Genomic DNA, 18,900 nt, shown 5'->3' with positions numbered 1-18,900 from the left:
CCCTATACACTAATAAGGGATACCTGGGCCTGGTGCAAGGTGTAAGTACCCCTTGGTACTCACTACAAACCAGTCCAGCCTCCTACACTTAATGCTTATTACCGTCTTCCTAGAGGATGGTATGGGACATGTTACTTGGGAATAGTTTTTCCTAAGATTTATCAAATAGATGATCTGAAAAGGATACCGAAAATGACAAAATTATTTCAGATGAGACAAAAGAGAGAAACAGCTTCTGCAATCGTAGGGGATATTTTTGGAGCAATAATTCCTTCTGTTGGAGTTATATTAAATGTAAATAAGATACGAAAACTGTCTACTATTGTGGATAATATGCTAACTAACTTTACAGGAGCCATACTTTTACTAAACACTGAACTAGCTGTGGATAGAGCTATGACGCTTCAAAGTAGGCTTGCTTTAGAAAGCCTTTAGAAGTGAACGAAGCCTTTAGCGAAGGACGGATGAGTCTGTAAAATGATTAATGCAAGGCACTGTTGTTTGTATATTCCTGAGAACGAGAAAGAGAAAAAAGATCTACTTACTAATTTAACTAATGCAAGTAAGGATTTGAAAGAATTGAAGGAACCAGGAGTTTGGGAAAAGGTTGGAAATAGAGTTGTTACTGTCGGAAATTGGTTTAGTCACACTTGGGGTGGGATATCGTGGAAAATTGTCCAAGGAATATTAATTGTGATTATTGTCATATTAGGCTTATGGGGGGCATGTAAATTATGGCAGAAAATAAAATTAAAAAGGGCCAAAAATGATCAGAGGAGGGAAAAGCAACCAAGGAGAAGAATCTATAGGGAAACTATAAGGAGGAAAAATCAAAACGTAGCTGAAAGCAATTTGTAAAATGATTGACAAGGGAAAGGTGTGATGACATATTTAGTCATCAGAGGAGGGACTGTTGGAGCAGATATGCTAATATGAGAAATTTCTAATGATTTGCGTATGAATACTAATGAGAAAACTCGATATAGAAAGCTAATATTTGAAAAATAACGTGTATAAGTATAATGTGCCCACGGGGAGCAGTCACCATGTGTGTTAACAAGATGCTATATAATGAAAATATTCATTAAAAACTTATTAATATGTCATATTTGAATGTATAACCTATGTTTTATATTAATTCGTGTTCTTAACTTAGCCATACTGGAGGCCTAGTTTTTGCTGGGCTTTGCCTGCTTAACGTGGAGACGCGACAAAGCTGCTGAGGACTGGAACTGCAGAAAATGACCTTGAACTGTACAGAGTTCAGAAAGCTCTGCTTGAAAATTTTGCAAATGTTCCAGTGGACAGGAGATGATGAGGACAAATGTATACAATTATGTGTAGTGTAGGCTAAATGTACTTTCTCAAGACTTGAACAATGGAAGCACTGACTAAAAGACTGTGAGCAACAATTTTGTTACCTGAAGAGCCGGATGATGTTTTCATCAACAGAAGAACCAATCAAACCAATGGAACTTGAAGCCTGAATAGACGTGTACATGTGGTAAACAAAAACTATAGGTTAGAGTCATAACTTATGATAAGGTTGACCAATTAGCAATTAGTGGGATGGACTGAGAGACCCTAATAAAAAGTCATGACAAGGGAAGGAAATTTAGAGTGGAGAGGCGAAAGTTGATGACGTCAGGAGACGCTGTCCGAAGTGCTGATAATTGGGCTTACTCTCTGTGAGCCTGATACTTTGCTGATGACTGATGACTTGGAGACGAAGACTGACTCGTTGCTGATCTATCTTGGATAGGTAGCTATAACAATGTGACTGACTAATGCGTGCTTTTTCTTCTAGGTACCAACTGCGCTGTTTTAAATGTTTTTCTCCCTTAGATAGATTTTTCCAAATGAATGTTTTTGTCTAAATTGTTTTCGCATGAAGACCCACATGCTGATGCTAATCTGGGTTAGGTAGGCTCACAAGGGTGACTTTGACGGTGACAACTGACTGACTAAATTGCATTGCTGAATTACTCTATAAATGGTTTAAAGATTCGGTGACTTATGTTGTACTTTGAGATTATTTTGGTGAACATTATCTTGTGATGATTAATAAAGTTTGATTAACAATGAATTTGAAATTGTAACTAATAGCGAATAAAAACAATTAACCTGTTTGAGAGTGATGGTATTTCTTATTAGATAAGTTTTTCATTAATGTATGACATTGATTATAGTGCTATTGATGGTTTCATTGGTCTACCGCTTAACTAGGAGACTCCATGCGATCCAAAAGATTCATCGACCTATAAGCGTCCCCTTGTAAGTTTACTTACTAAGGACCAGATGCGCTAACACTTCCATCTTTCCTTATTTTGTTTGAGAGGGCTTGGGATTGCACACTGTTGTCAGGCTGCTTGATCCTCACTGTTGCCCTTGTAGTCCTTCCCTCCTGCTTTCTATTTTTCTTCTGGGCATAGTTGCACCACACTCTTGCTTGGCTCCTTGCTCTTCACCGTTAATACCCTGTCTCTCCCCTCCTTTTCATTTTTGATAGCCTTGGGAGGTGCATTCTCCTACTGAGCATCTTGATCCTTTATTTTTGCAATCTCATTCTTAGTTTTCTGTGATCAATTTTATCATTCAAAAATGGTGTCAACCGTCTTCAAACAGACAATTAACCATAACATAAATAAGAAAATGGTTGCTGGTGTGTCATGATGCGTATGCATGAACTAAGAAGGATCATCTAGAAATGTGCTGCTTACTTTAAAAAAAAACATTCCTAAAAGACTGCTGTAATGTGCGCATGCATTGTGACGTCATGATGTAGCTGCATGTCACAGCAGCCATTTTGTAATGTTGGGATAATTTACTGGTAATCTTCATTACTCCGATTCCTAATTCATCATCCCATTACTTACGTTCCCTCTCTTTTTGTCATTTAAAGTGTGGCTGTGGAGGCTTGGTATGTCAGGATGTGTTTACCCTTGTCTCCCTTTAATAGTAAAGGAGGGTGGAGCTTCTATTTTGTTTTCACTTAGAGTGTGCTTGGTAGGTGTGGTAGTGGTGAAAACTTGCCTCACGAACTGCATGTAGTAAGGAATAGGACGAGGAATTGATGAGGAGGCAATGGTGATTTCTAAAAGAAAATACATTCCAAAACAGCCTCCAGTGAATATCTATCCTTGTGATATACTAACACACCACTCTGGTCATCTTGAAATAGTGTACTGTCAAAGAAAACACATTCAAGGATTGCTGCTTTGGTGTGCATCGTGAGAGCACAACAAACAAGCAAGCACCGGCAAACATTGTCTATGGTTTGGTTTTTTTTTCCTATGCCAAAGCAAACGAGCATTGGGAAAGCCAATAGGTTGGCAATTAATTTTTCAAGGGCAATATTTTCCTTACTAGTGCTTGTTTTCTTTGTGAAATCTTTGCTCTACACCTGTCTATTTCTCTCTGTTTTATGAGTGCATTGGACTGGTGCAGTAGCCATGCATAGCTGCCAGATTTCCCAGATCCATGTGTGAGGTGTTGCTCTAGTCCAGGATTTTTATTTGAACTCTGGAACGTGTAGTCCTGTTTTATAATGAAGTAAACAAGTCTACCTGCCTCAGAAATAAAAAAAAACATAACTGGAGCAGCACATCATGAATGGACCTGGGAAACCTGACAGGGCTGTGCCAGGTCTTAAGCCTTGTTTAAGCCTGGTAGCTTTTACAACTTGGGATTGTAAAGGCTACGAGGCTTAAATACTTCAGCCAGTAATGTCAGGTGAGCTGTACCAGCAATTCAGCCAATTCTTTTCGCATTCTTGGACTTTTGAAAATTCACCAAGCTGACGTTGTGGAAAAGCGTTCAGTCAGCCTATCACCAGATCATTTGCACTGCTCTATTATGTTCTAGTCTTATCTTGATTGAGAAAAGCACCACGGCTCATGGAAGCTGCAATTGGGCTATAGAGAGAGGCACCAGCCCCTAACGAGCTCATTCCCTACGCCCCGGTAATTTCATCTGGGAATGTTGTGCTGTATTCTGAGTTAGCTGTGATGATAAAAAAACATTAATTACTTGGATGACCATGATCTCTGCTCCTCTGCAGGTCAAAGGCTGCCAAGTCCAGTCCTGGGGCAGAGTCATTTGGTGCAAAGAGTCGTTCCCGGACCTCATCAGACACCATACTATCTTGCTTCATCAGCTTTGCTTCATTAACCAGGAGACCACGTAGGATGGGGTCAAAGCCTCCTGCAATGAAAAGACAGAGCTTGCATCACTTGGCAACCTGACAATATGAGCAGTGAAAGACAGCCTGCAAAACCCCTCACAATACCGGGGAGTCATCTTAGGGCTGAATATTTCTTGTTTATATTCACACGCTAATTATAATGCCATGAGTACGAGGGAATAACACTGAGGGAACAGTGGAACATTAGAAAAAACAAAGACCAACATTTCTATGTTTTAACTCGATTCTAGGAGTTGGAAAAAATCTTCTGTTACCATATTGTGGGTTCACACTTATCACCACAGTTCTCATCATCGTCATCATCATCATTATCAATATCATTATCAACTTTACTTAACTATTAATACATAATAACACAGCGCAGGAATAATACAGATAAAAAAGATGCAAAAGAACACAGTGCATCCATGCAGTTAAAATTTACACATACAAAACCAATTAGTACATGGTCATGAAAATTTCATTTTCAAATAATAATGAGCTCAGTTGTGATGTTCCATTAAGTCAGTGCTTTAAATGGGCCGGTACTGTCCGGTACTGAGTACAGGCACTTTTTTATTTTGAGAGGGAGAGTACCGGCACATTTCAAGAAAAACGTAATAGGAGAGTACCGGCACTTCTCAGGAACAAGCAGGTACTCTGGCACAGAGTACCGGCACTTTAATTTTTCCATTTCAAGCACTGCATTAAGTTACACCGAACGTTAAGACATTTAATACAGGAATCACACTAACAAGGGAATTCCCTTTTCTTAATTAAAAATTACTTTACATAAAAACTATAAATCGACAAAGAAAGGAGTCGCGGTGTCAAATCTGAAATCGGTAAGGAGCAATGACTTCCATAAATGTATTACTGTGCCCAGATATGGTTCCAAGCCCATGGATGTTTGAATCACTGTGGACTCTAATAAGTGGTTTCTGTAAGTCGACAGGTTCTCTAGCCGACAGCCTAGCGTCCTTAAAGGACTGCTTGATCCAGGTTTTATCCTTAGCATACATTATACATGGTGATGTAGATAAAGACGGGTTGCCAAGCTCTGCCATTACAGATTTAATATAGTAGAGCCAGGTACTTTTAAGGCTGTGTTCAGAAGATAAACCGTCTTCTATTATGCCTCCATTTCAGGAAGTTATGTTCATTGACACTGCACCAAATTGAGATCCACAGTAGCAAAGGAGCGAGTTTAATATGATCCTTAACATAATCTAGCCCTAGCTCTTCTTGGACAAAATAGTGTGGGCTGGTCAGTGGAAGATCAAGGAAGCATCAACAAAAAGTTTTTTTTCTCCACTTGGAGACTTCCCACATCACGGTATCCCCGGATATCAGCACCATATGTAAGAAAGGGGTTGTGAGAAACGTTGTTTCTTCGATGAGAGGAGAAGGTCCAGGAGCTGGTAGAGTCAATATTACTCCCAAGTATGGGAAGTAGTCTTGCCACCACCACAGAGAAGGCCATTGTGTCTAGACAAGTGTGCTGAAATTTGGGAACTGAAAGAAAAAAGCATCCAGAGAATGAATATTGGTACTGGGACATTGGTATTGAATCTTTTCCTCAAGCAGAGTGGGAAAAATTATATATGGTGCAATGGGAAATGCATAAAGATTTAAAAGTAATCCTTTTGGCCACTGGCAGCCAATGTAACATACACAGAGTAGGAGAGGATAAGGCATGCGAAGGCAAGCCAAAAGCCAACTTGGCTGCCATCTTTTGAATACAATAGAGTGTATTCTGTATGCCCTGTAAGGCACCCATAAAAAAATGAAAGTTACAGTAGTTAAGATGATTAAGAAGAGTTACTGAATCACTATGGGCTGGGCTGACAGAGGTAGGAGCAGAGCAATTTTTCTTAGCACCCTCAAAAGGAGGAAACAATAAGATGTGTGATGATTTGCCTGGTTAGGACAAGACAATGCCAACTTTCCAAAAGTAGCATTTTCAGAACTGTGACTTGAAATCCTATTGTATCATTAAAATGATTTAAAATTATAATTAACTTGAGTCTCAAAAGCATATCTCTATCTGCTTCCAAACCAAAGTTATCACTCAATAAATGTAATACGGTAACCGATTGTTAGTCAATAGGAGCGATAGGTCTTATAGCTGTGAAAAATGGCTTTAGGAGTTTTTCACTACCAGGACATGTAAAACCTAAACCCACATGTCCAGCATTTGCATTGTAATTACATGCACCCTTCCCTATGGGCTTTTAGGGCCTATCCTAGGGTTGACGTATAAGTATTAAAAAGAAAGGCTTAGGCCTAACAAAAGGTTAATTCTGCCAGGTGAAAATGGCAGCTTAAAATTGCACTATAGGCTGTAATGGCCCGAGACATGTTTTAAAGTGCTACTTTAGTGAGTGGCACATTGAGTGCTGCATGCCCACTAGTAGCATTTAATGGACAGGTCCTGAGTACATTCACTATCTTATACTAGGGACTTACAGTACATTAAACGTGCAAATCAGGCATAGGCCACTTTTAGCATGTTTCAAGGTGAGAGCATACTCACTTTAGCACTGGTTAGCAGTGCTATAGTGCGCAGAGTCCTAAAAGCCAACAACCAACTCTCTAGTAATCATCAGCAATGATATTGTATAGCTTGGACCATTCCATCACTGCAGTTACAAATAAGCTGCTGGAGTCTTAGTCTATAAGATTGGTGGGACAAGTCTTTATTCATCTATGCACTTAGTCACTCCATCATCCAGGCATCCATTTGTGCATGTCATCACATCCCTTTCATTGGTTCATCCATGAAATTATTGATTCAACAATCGAACCACAGACTCAATAGCCCATTCATTGTTCAATCATTTGGTCACTCATTCATTCATCTATCCACTCATTATACATCCACACACACTGCGAGCCTGATTCACAAACCAAATTTTTCAGGGTGCTGTTTTAGTAGTACTATAAAATGATGATCACAAATTTACATGCTGAGACCTCCACATCTCCGTCTCTGATAATTTTCATGCAGAGATCTCCAACAAAGCGGCAGAGATCTCTGCACATGTAAACCCATGATTAAGGAGTAAATGTGTGAGGAAGAAGGTTTGAAAATGAGGGATATTTACAATAACATGTGAGGGGATTAGGGATGATTAAGATTAAGGAGGTTTTTATGGAGGGTGAAATAAGGGGATTAGGGAGGCACATGTTAATGCAAACATTCGCCTTCAAGAGTAAGACCATTGCTATTCACAACCTACACTTCTAAAGATGCTATAGACAAAAAGGTCCCGAACCAGTTGTAAATTGTGAGGATATGCCTCTTTTTGCATGATCACCCCCAAGATTTTGGACTGATGCTGCTGTTTTTTTGACCCTGAAGGTCAACTGAACCCTACCAAATAGACCTCAGTGGCATTGCTGTAACCCTTAAAAAATGTATGTCTAATTGGTTCACTCACAATTGATATAAATATAACTTTCTGATAAATCCCTCATATATGGTACAAGGGGTACCCAGGTCCTGTAGGTTAAAGTGTATCTCCTGGACTGCAGTACTTATTGTGCCACCACAACTGAGTTGAAGCAAAGTATGACTCCCAACCTGCCCTAACTGGCTGACAGAGCTGATTTGACTGCTAACTCGACTCTGCTATTTAAAGTAATGGCAAAACCCAAACCTTCCTTTCTAATATTTTTAAGTCACCCCTAAACCAGTACTACTGAGCCCTAAAGGCAGTGTGCGTTATATTCTCAAGCATTGGTAAAGCCAACAGATCTTGCCTATTCGAGCTCTATTGACTTTGTAAATTTTTGTTTAGCCATGTTGCACAGCAGCGCAGCCACTGTCCAACATGTCTGAAAGTAAAGAAAATTAAAGAGCTAGGATATTTGATAATGCTGTCCGAGTCATTGCACTTTTTAAAATACTTTCAGACAAGTTGTGCAGCAGCTGCTGTGCTCAACCCACACAACGAAAGTCCTCCCACCAAACACATAAAAAAATGAAAGATGCACTGTACTCTCAATGCCTTGTCCTTAAGATGAAATAGACAACATCCAGAGCTCGGTATGAGGCTAGAGTACAATGGAACAGTGGAGAGAAGCCATAACTTAGGATCCCTTTCTTCAGGATGGATCAAAAGAAAATGCCACATGAAGAACTATCAATGCCTTGAGACCATTTAAAAAGATGCACTTTTTAACTGGTTGCTTAAAGTTGTCTTTGGGCATTGAAGCATGTGTTTAAATCTATTGCAACATTTCTGCAACTGCAGGCAGGAACCTCGCGAAAAAGTTTCATCGCCTTGGGTGTAAAACAGTGAAGTAAGTAGTCTTTCGGATATGTGGCTTGGTCTTGTTTATACAAGAAGCAGATGTTTTACGATGTCATCATAAATGTGTTACACAACCAGGGGTTTCAAAGCTGAAGTGTACTCTGTGCTGTGCAGAAGTTGCCTAGGAGGGGAGGGTGACTCTAGATGTCAGGGCCAACGGTTGATGTAGCAGGCAGGCATAGCTCTGTGAAGTCTGGACAGGATGCTGTTTGTTTTCCAGCATTGTTATCACGGCAAGAAGTGCACAGGACAGGACAGAAGTCGAAAGCTACTGTAAAGGTCCATTCTGTATATTGCATACTAAATTTAATTACCTAATGCAAACACGGTCTGTCTGGTGTGTGGAGCACAGAACACATCTGAAGGATATAGCAGCTGCAGTGACATCTTTAAGAGAGGACGCACCAGACTTGGCAGGGAGAAATGCGAGGGGGGAATAAATAGTACCTCAATTATATCACGGGCAGCGGATGGGTACTAAATAAGTCGACTCAATCTGTGCTAGGCCCCCTGCTCCACAGCAAGGAATGGAAGTAACGTTTCAGTCTTCTCTGTTCAATGAGGAGGCAACAAAGAAGAGTTACCATTAAGTGACAAATCGTAAGCAACGGGCAGGCTCTCAAGCGAGATGCAGGCAGTAGCGCATGCACTCACAGGCTCGACTCTAAAAAGTTGGACATTTTTTCTATTAATTTTACATGATCTAACAGTGAAAAACTAGCATTGTCATTTTGACTGTAGAAAGGCTAGTAGTCCCATTGGCGGGAACAGAGTTACACGCTGACAACTCAGCAGTGCTAACTTCTGGATGAAAATACTAAATCTAATATTTCAAGGTATCAAAAGATTCATGAGAAATCACTAAAGATGCCTAGGTTATGTGAGAGGTTATTCTAATAAAGCTACAGGAATGCAAAATATTTGGGGAAAGACACCTCACCCACAACTCATTGTGGCATGCTTCATCATTGGCGGTTCCTGACACTTCAGTAGGTAAATATCACCTCAATGGAATCAACTATTGCTGGGAGTTCTTAAATAAATGCTTGCTGGATTATTTGCAGGGATCCAGATAAAAGTTAAGAACACCTATAGCTAAACCAAAGGATTTTTCTTTAGTGTTGGGTACCTTTAGTATGATTAAAAGAAATATGCTGGGCCTACGATGATATTCAATTACTTAACTAGCCATATTTGTATGGCAACATGTTTTAGCCATTTCAAAAAGTCTGTGTGGGTCTGTGCCCTTCTTCCGGGTGCCTAAACTCCCTGCCTGTCTATGCATTAATTCTGTGCAACAATCATAAGGGCCTAATGGTCTCATACCTTTCATTACCTAAGGACGTTTGGTCAACACCCTAACAAATGGGTAGCTTCAGAGTATTTTTAGTTAGATCAGGGATGTATCTCTCTCTTATCATGAATTTGTCAGGAGGAAATGCCTTCTGATACTCCTACTTGTTCCCCAAATGTCAGGCAGAGAACTAATAAGTTAGGGTGTATAGGAGCCCTGAAGAAGGCCATAGTCCCATACATGCTTTTCTAGATGGCTGAAACATATTGGCATTAAAATATGGCTAGACCATACCTGGAGTGGGCTAGGGAGCGCCACAGCGCCCCATGCCAGGGGAAGGGTTCTTCCATTTTACGAGTGAGAAGAATAGTACATTCTGGGCTAGCAGGATGCCACACTTCACAGAAAGTAATCACTAGGCAGGAGGGGACCTGGTATCATTGGCTAGTAGTCGCCACATCCCCCAGGGCCCAACTACAGCATAAAAGTGGCACCTCTGAAAACCAGACCCTCAGATCACATCTGTACTAAAAAATAGACTGATGAAGGACCGCCCTTCAGTTCCCTGGTCCCCAAAAAAAGAGGCTGCACCAAGGCTGACTGCATCTGCTGATCGTTGGGCTAGTAAAGAGAGGGCTGTGATTGTGGCACCCTGCTCAAGGAATAATTGCCACCCGAACCATCAGACAGAAGACGTGGCTCCAAAACTTAATTGGCTGACTTCCTGTTGCAACTACAGGGCCACAAAAGCTGAAGACACCTGCCTTGGCAAGTTGGCTTCCAAGAATGCCTGACCACCTCTAACCACAAAAGTGCAGCCTGGGAGACCAAGTTCTGAACCTCAAAAGTTGCTTCTGAGTGTGCTGGACCCAGGAGAGTTGTTGGAGTGCAGTTTGGTCACCTAAGACAGAGGTGACCATCAGTTAAAGGGAACCACCTGCTTGGCTGTAACCAGTGATCAGTATATCAGTGGCAACTGATTTTTGGCTAGACTTCATCCAGACTGTGAGGGCCATAAACCTCTCTGATCGAAGATGCCCCAATGTGACCATGGACTGAGAAATAGCCCAAGGAAAGACCCTGTAACCTGATCCGCATCCTCAGCATCTTTCAGCATCTTTAGCATCCTCTATCCCGTGCTTTAGGATACTCCATCGAAGCCTATGGTGGTTCGCCCACAGAACCTGGAATGGGAATGGAGACTGCTTATACTGGGGGTGATTCTGACCTCGGCGGTAAAATGCCCTTACCGCCGGTCATAAAACCGCCATAACACCGCCGCGGCCGCGGTCAACCGCCACGGTCATTCTGACCCACAACGGCCAAACCTCCAAAAATCCGTCCTCCACTGCAGCCCGCCACATCGGCGGGCAGCGATAAACTGGAGATGACCAAACCTCCACCGTCACGCCAACAGAAATACGCCCATGCCATTACGACCCACGAATCCACACGGCGGTCATTCAAACGCGGTATTCCATTGGCGCTACACACCGCCGCGGTCAGAATACACACACATCACCAAAACACAGCCACATTGGACAATTTGAAATACACACACCTGATACACATACACACACCACTCCCACACAATCAACCAACTATAAAACACACACCCACATCACCCACAAACCCCTGCGACCAGAATTACTGAGAGAAGGAGAGAGAGACACAGCAGACAATCCCTAGCAAGACACACTGAGGCACACTACACCATCACACACACCACATAGTAGCACAAAGGACCACACACCAACATACTCCTCATCACATACACCACCCCACACCTCACCCACACCACCCCATGGCACCCCAAAGGCACCCACGCTTTTCGGACCAAGAACTCCGGGTCATGGTGGAGGAAATCCTAAGAGTGGAACCCCAGCTCTTCGGCTCGCAGGTGCAGCACACCAGTATAGCCAGGAAGGCGGAGCTATGGCAGCGGATCGTGGACAGGGTCAACGCGGTGGGACAGCATCCCAGGAATAGGGAGGACATCCGCAAAAGATGGAACGACCTACGGGGGAAGGTCCGATCGATGGTCTCCAGGCACAACATCGCGGTCCAGAAGACTGGCGGCGGACCCCCACCCACCCCTCCCGAATTTACATCGTGGGAGCAAGAGGTCTTGAACATCCTGCATCCTCAGGGCCTCGCTGGAGTAGCCGGAGGAATGGACTCTGGTAAGTCCCATCTCAACTACTATATCCCCCCCACCCCACCAGCATGCCAACCCACACCCCCACCCTCACCCCCAACCCCCCAGCACATATCCTCCCTGACAATGTCTCACCAGCACAACCCACCCATCCCAACACCAACTCCTGCATGATAACACAAATCATGGGCACCCATCACCTATGCATGACCACTGCACCAACCCCTCCCCCCCACTAAATACCCTCACAACACCTCCCTCAAGGGAATGCCTGCACTGGGGAACAAGGGCACGCTATTGCACACACAGAAACAATAACCAAACTCTCTTACCCCATGCAGGACCCGAACGACAACACACCAGCCAGGAGGGTCCAGAACTGTCCATCCCACCACCGGAACAGGCCCACACTGAGGATAGCAGCTCTGTCGACAGTGAACCTGATGACCAGCCCGGACCATCGGGGACCTCTGGGCAGTCGGTTCCCCTCAGGCAGCTACAGGCCACACCAGACCCGACCCCCTCTGCCGACACCAGCACAGCTCCCACCCAGCGGGCCCATGCCTCTGTCTCTAGGACAGCTCAATCAGCGGTGTGTCTGCCACTACAGGGCACCCAGGCTAACCCAACACCCCAACAACAACAGGGACCTGGGGGCAGTGGGAGCGGGCACACCGGCCAGGGGACAGAGGCCGGGGGAAACCGGGCAGCTCGGAGGGCTGCTGTGCGACAGGGGGGGAGGAGAGGCCCAGGGAACCCACTCTCCAAGAGGCCCTCACCACCATCATGGCAGCCTACCACCACTCCCAAGAAACGATGGCGACGGTACTGGCCAGGTTCACTGAGGTCCAGGCACAGCAGGAAGAACGCTACATGGGGTTCAGGGAGGAGCTGAGAATCATCGGGACCGCAATGGGGACCATCGTCCTGGCCCTCCACAGGATAGAGGACGCGTTGCGGGACCATGGTGCACCACACAGGGCCCCTGTCACTAGGCCGGAGCAGGAACAGCCTACCACCTCCGCCGGCGCTAGTGGACAGGAGGTCCCAACACCTCGACAGCCCCCCAGAACCCCACCTCCTGCTGAAGAACAACCACCCCGTAAGAGGAGCCTGAGACCAAAGAAAAAGACAGAGTAGGATGTCAAGACCCCCGCCAGCAGGACATACCCCCTGAACTCTTCCCACTGTCCCACATTGCCACCCTGTCCAACCATGAACTGCCTATGCTCCATCCTTCCCCAGGCTGAGACATTCCAGATGACATGGCCACTGTGGTCTGGAATGACCCACTGGCCAAAAAATGGAGGACTGACAAAACCTGCACCAGAGGGGGAATCCCTGTGGGTTGGCGGATGGGGGACATCAGGGCTGGCTCCAGCTGGGCACACAGTTCATGGATAGTGGCACGGTCAAGTCTGTATCGAAGTATTATATGGCGTTCTTCCATTGTCGACAGGTCCACCAGCGGTCGGTACACGCGAGGATTCCTCCTTCTCATCGCAAGTCCCAGCGGACGGTGCCTAGGAAGGACAACATGGAGCACAGAGTCAGCCAAAACACAGGTACGTACAGACAGCTTGCACAGTTAAAGAAGGGCAATGGGTTGAAAGGCGTGTATGTGTGGCAATGCAAGGCCTAGGCCTGTGTGTCGCAGTCAAAATTAAGCCATGTGGGCCCTTGAAATGGCGGCTGCCTGACCTGTGAAGTGGGACAATGGGATGTGAGGTCAATGCGCTGGCGGGGCACACCGTGGCGGTAGGCGGTCGCAGACCGCGGCGCAAAGCCGCATTGGTTAACATTGAAGCCTATGGGTTTCAGCAGCCAATAACGAAGTGCGCCGGCGGTCGCGGTACGCACCGCCGCGGGACCACCGCCGCGGACGTGACCGCCATTTTCTATCTGCTTAATCACTCGAGACCTGATCATCCACAGGAGGGGACCTATACTGCAAGTGCTGCTGTGACCTCGGTCTGGAAGATACAATGGCTGCTGCGCCTGGGGAAAGGGCCCCTGCCTTCACGTCTGAAGAGTTGGCCAAGCTCGTGGATGGGGTCCTCCCCCAGTATGCGCTACTCTACGGTCCTCCAGACCAACAAGTGAGTACACCGGGTGCTAATGGAATGGGCTATGCCTGTGTGGATTGGGGTGGATGTAAGTTGGTGGGGTGGGGGGCGAATGAGGAGTGCAACGCCCGACAGATGAGAGCATGTGCCATATGGCAAAGTGGGTGGGGGGGGCCAATTACATCTAACATGCAGGTCATTGATGAGTTCCTCCTTTCCACCCTGTACATGTCTAATAGGTCAGCGCCCATCAGAAGATCGACATTTGGCGTGCCATCGCCAAGGAAGTCCGGACCTTGGGGGTCCACAACAGACGGGGCACCCACTGCCGCAAGAGGTGGGAGGACATCCGCCGCGGGACAAGGAAGACCGCAGAAACACTGCTGGGGATGGCCTCCCAACCTAGGAGGGGTGCCAGTCGCACCATGACCCCCCTGATGTCCCGGATCCTGGCGGTGGCCTACCCTGAATTGGATGGGCGCTTTAAGACATCACAGCAGACACAAGGGGGTGAGTATCAGCACATTCTCCTATCTTTCTGCGCAGTGGAGGCGTCTGGGTGGGGGAGGAGGGCTGTGGGTGACATTAGGCCAGGGCGCTTTCTGTAGTGTAGTCCTCTCCCTTAGGCATGGCCCTGTGCCCCCGGCCCCCACCTCTGTAGGGTGACAAGTACAGCCATTGAAGGTCCAGCATCTCCCATGTGCGCGTTTGACGTCTCTTGGCCTGTTGTCCTAGTCAGTAGTACTGAGTAGTGTACCCCGAATGCGCGGCTTAGTGCATTAGGCACCTGTGTCTGTCCTCTCCGCCAACGGTGTTGACATTGCATGCACTCAACCTGGTCTTCTTTTTTCTCCCCTCACCCTTTCTCTTCATCTTCTTGTGCATGTGCTCATTAGCATCATCAGGCGGAGGAGATATGGCATCGGAGCACGAGGGAGCTGCAGGACACAAGGCCCCGGTGGGCCCAGGAACAGACACCGAGGGCACCAGTGATCCGGAGGGCGAGGGGAGCACCACGACGGGGACCGCTGGTGAGAGCAGCGAAAGCGACACGTCCTCGGATGGGAGCTCCCTAGGGGTGGCGGCAACATCCGTGCCCCCCTCCTCTACAGGTACAGCCGCCACCCAGCGCACCAGCCCCGCCCTCCCAGCAGCCCCTCAGCCTTCGCTCCGTGCTGGTTCGCCCAGGAAGGCGCGCGTCTCCTTCGCCCCAGGCACCTCAGCCCCTGCCCGTGTTGCCCCTGCTGCCCTCAGTGCGGAGCTCATTGACCTGGTAAGGACGCTCATTGTTGGGCAGACGACCCTTTTGAATGCCATCCAGGGTGTGCAAAGGGAGGTGCAACAGAGCAATGCGTACCTGGAGGGCATTCATTCGGGTCAGGCTGCCCATCAACGAGCGTTCACTGCTCTGGCCTCAGCACTGACGGCAGCCATTGTCCCTGTTTCCAGCCTCCCTCTTCTGACTGCCTCCAGCCTGTCTCTGTCTCCTGTTCCTCAGCCTATCCCATCCACACCATCAGACCAGCCTGCACACACCTCAACACCCAAGAGCAGCTCATCCAAACACAAGCACCACAGATCCCGCAAACACTCACCCGAGCAACACCCAGATGCAGACATGCCAACAGCCACTGCCACCCCTGTGTCCCCCTCCTCCTCGTCTCCCTCCTCCCTCCCTGTGACGTCTACACTCACACCTGCATGCACCCCAACATCAGCCAGTGCTTCCATCACCACCTCACCCTCCAGTACAGTCCACACTCGTGCAGTCACCACCCCCACTGCCATGTACACGTCCCCTGTGTCCTCTCCCACTGTGTCTGTCACCCCCTCTTCCAAGACACACAAACGCAGGCAGCCACCCACCCAACAGCCATCCACCTCACGACAGCCTACAGCACCAGCACCTTCACCCAATGACAGCACACCTGACTCTCCTACAACCACCTCCTCTACCTCCACTTCCATCTCCACTCCTCCTACCCTTTACCTTGGCCCTAAAAAACTTTTCCTGGCTAACCTTAACCTCTTTCCCCCACGATGACCTCCCCCATCCATCTTCAAGGAGTCCCAAGAGCACCGCAGCCACCACCAGCCCAGCTTCGGGTGTCACTGTTGTGCCTGGGTTCTGGAGCCCACCCTTTGCCAGCAGTGACACATCGAGCTGCAGCAAGGACACGTCCAGCCCCCCCCCCGGCAAGAGGACCCGCCAAACCAAGGACCGCCGTGCGAGGACCGACAGGGCTGCCCCCAAGGAGCAATGTGCGGCCACTTCACCACCCACACCATCTGGGGGAGGCAAGGGCCCGAGAGCCCCATCAAAGGAGCGGAAGGGCAGCAGGAGCGCGGAGAAGGTGGACCCCACATGCCACATCCCAGCTGGGAAGGAGGACACTAAGGAGGCCAGGAGTCCGTCCCCGAAGGGTCCAGAAACGTCACGGTCCGAGGGCGACTGAGCAGGGAGTCGAGGCCAGGTCTGGCTCCCTTGACCTGCTGGATGAGCACCGCTGAACAGGGCCCGCGGTGGAGAAGAGCACCGCTGAACAGGGCCCCGCCGTGGAGATAGGCACTGCTGAACAGGGCCCGCGGTGGAGAAGAGCACCGCTGAACAGGGCCCGCGGTGCAGAAGAGCACCGCTGAACAGGGCCCGCGGTGCAGAAGAGCACCGCTGAACAGGGCCCGCGGTGGAGATAGGCACCGCTGAACAGGGCCCGCGGTGGAGAAGAGCACCGCTGAACAGGGCCCGCGGTGCAGAAGAGCACCGCTGAACAGGGCCCGCGGTGGAGAAGAGCACCGCTGAACAGGGCCCGTGGTGGAGAAGAGCACCGCTGAACAGGGCCCGCGGTGCAGAAGAGCACCGCTGAACAGGGCCCCGCCGTGGAGATAGGCACCGCTGAACAGGGCCCGCGGTGGAGAAGAGCACCGCTGAACAGGGCCCGCGGTGCAGAAGAGCACCGCTGAACAGGGCCCGCGGTGGAGAAGAGCACCGCTGAACAGGGCCCGCGGTGGAGAAGAGCACCGCTGAACAGGGCCCGCGGTGCAGAAGAGCACCGCTGAACAGGGCCCGCGGTGGAGAAGAGCACCGCTGAACAGGGCCCGCGGTGCAGAAGAGCACCGCTGAACAGGGCCCCGCCGTGGAGATAGGCACCGCTGAACAGGGCCCGCGGTGGAGAAGAGCACCGCTGAACAGGGCCCGCGGTGCAGAAGAGCACCGCTGAACAGGGCCCGCGGTGCAGAAGAGCACCGCTGAACAGGGCCCGCGGTGGAGAAGAGCACCGCTGAACAGGGCCCCGCCGTGGAGATAGGCACCGCTGAACAGGGCCCGCGGTGGAGAAGAGCACCGCTGAACAGGGCCCGCGGTGCAGAAGAGCACCGCTGAACAGGGCCCGCGGTGCAGAAGAGCACCGCTGAACAGGGCCCGCGGTGGAGAAGAGCACTGCTGAACAGGGCCCGCGGTGGAGAAGAGCACCGCTGAACAGGGCCCGCGGTGCAGAAGAGCACCGCTGAACAGGGCCCCGCCGTGGAGATAGGCACCGCTGAGCAGGGCCCGCGGTGGAGAAGAGCACCGCTGAACAGGGCCCGCGGTGCAGAAGAGCACCGCTGAACAGGGCCCGCGGTGGAGAAGAGCACCGCTGAGCAGGGCCCGCGGTGGAGAAGAGCACCGCTGAACAGGGCCCGCGGTGCAGAAGAGCACCGCTGAACAGGGCCCGCGGTGGAGAAGAGCACCGCTGAACAGGGCCCGCGGTGCAGAAGAGCACCGCTGAACAGGGCCCCGCCGTGGAGATAGGCACCGCTGAACAGGGCCCGCGGTGGAGAAGAGCACCGCTGAACAGGGCGCGCGGTGCAGAAGAGCACCGCTGAACAGGGCCCGCGGTGCAGAAGAGCACCGCTGAACAGGGCCCGCGGTGGAGAAGAGCACCGCTGAACAGGGCCCCGCCGTGGAGATAGGCACCGCTGAACAGGGCCCGCGGTGGAGAAGAGCACCGCTGAACAGGGCCCGCGGTGCAGAAGAGCACCGCTGAACAGGGCCCGCGGTGCAGAAGAGCACCGCTGAACAGGGCCCCGCCGTCTCAAGCACCGCTCCGCTGGGCCCTTCCTCTCAAGCACCGCTCCGCTGGGCCCCGCCGTCTCAAGCACCGCTCCGCTGGGCCCTTCTTCTAAAGCACCGCTCCGCTGGGCCCTTCCTCTCAAGCACCGCTCCGCTGGGCCCTTCTTCTCAGGCACCGCTCCGCTGGGCCCTTCCTCTCAAGCACCGCTCCGCTGGGCCCCGCCGTCTCAAGCACCGCTCCGCTGGGCCCTTCCTCTCAAGCACCGCTCCGCTGGGCCCTTCTTCTCAAGCACCGCTCCGCTGGGCCCTTCCTCTCAAGCACCGCTCCGCTGGGCCCCGCCGTCTCAAGCACCGCTCCGCTGGGCCCTTCCTCTCAAGCACCGCTCCGCTGGGCCCTTCCTCTCAAGCACCGCTCCGCTGGGCCCTTCTTCTCAAGCGCCGCTCCGCTGGGCCCTTCCTCTCAAGCACCGCTCCGCTGGGCCCTTCTTCTCAAGCACCGCTCCGCTGGGCCCTTCCTCTCAAGCACCGCTCCGCTGGGCACCGCCGTCGCAAGCACTGTTTATGGTTCACTGTGCCCACCATGCCTCCTCCTTGACCAGTGGAGACTGTCATCCACCTGATGGACTGTGGCTTTGCACTCCCCAGGATGGCCCAGTGGGCAGCCCACCCACTGTAGAGACATTGAGAGACTGTGGCTTTGCACTCCCCAGGATGGCCCAGTGGGCAGCCCACCCACTGTAGAGACATTGGGAGACTGTGGCTTTGCACTCCCCAGGATGGTCCAGTGGGCAGCCCACCCACTGTAGAGACATTGAGAGACTGTGGCTTTGCA

The 18,900-nt window shown here is 49.6% G+C and overlaps 1 protein-coding gene across 1 annotated transcript in view; it reads right to left on the bottom strand.

Moving 5' to 3' along the window:
* LOC138293833 (lactoperoxidase-like) overlaps positions 1-18,900 on the bottom strand; it is an 814,295-nt gene that overhangs the window by 295,996 nt on the left and 499,399 nt on the right. Inside the window, exon 8 of the mRNA XM_069233150.1 lies at positions 4,030-4,203. Coding sequence (XP_069089251.1) covers positions 4,030-4,203 — 174 coding nt within the window. The remainder of the gene's footprint in view (positions 1-4,029; positions 4,204-18,900) is intronic.

Source organism: Pleurodeles waltl, chromosome 4_2 (assembly GCF_031143425.1).
Source record: "Pleurodeles waltl isolate 20211129_DDA chromosome 4_2, aPleWal1.hap1.20221129, whole genome shotgun sequence".
Classification (NCBI taxonomy): domain Eukaryota; kingdom Metazoa; phylum Chordata; class Amphibia; order Caudata; family Salamandridae; genus Pleurodeles; species Pleurodeles waltl.
This window is presented reverse-complemented; position numbering and strand designations above follow the sequence as displayed.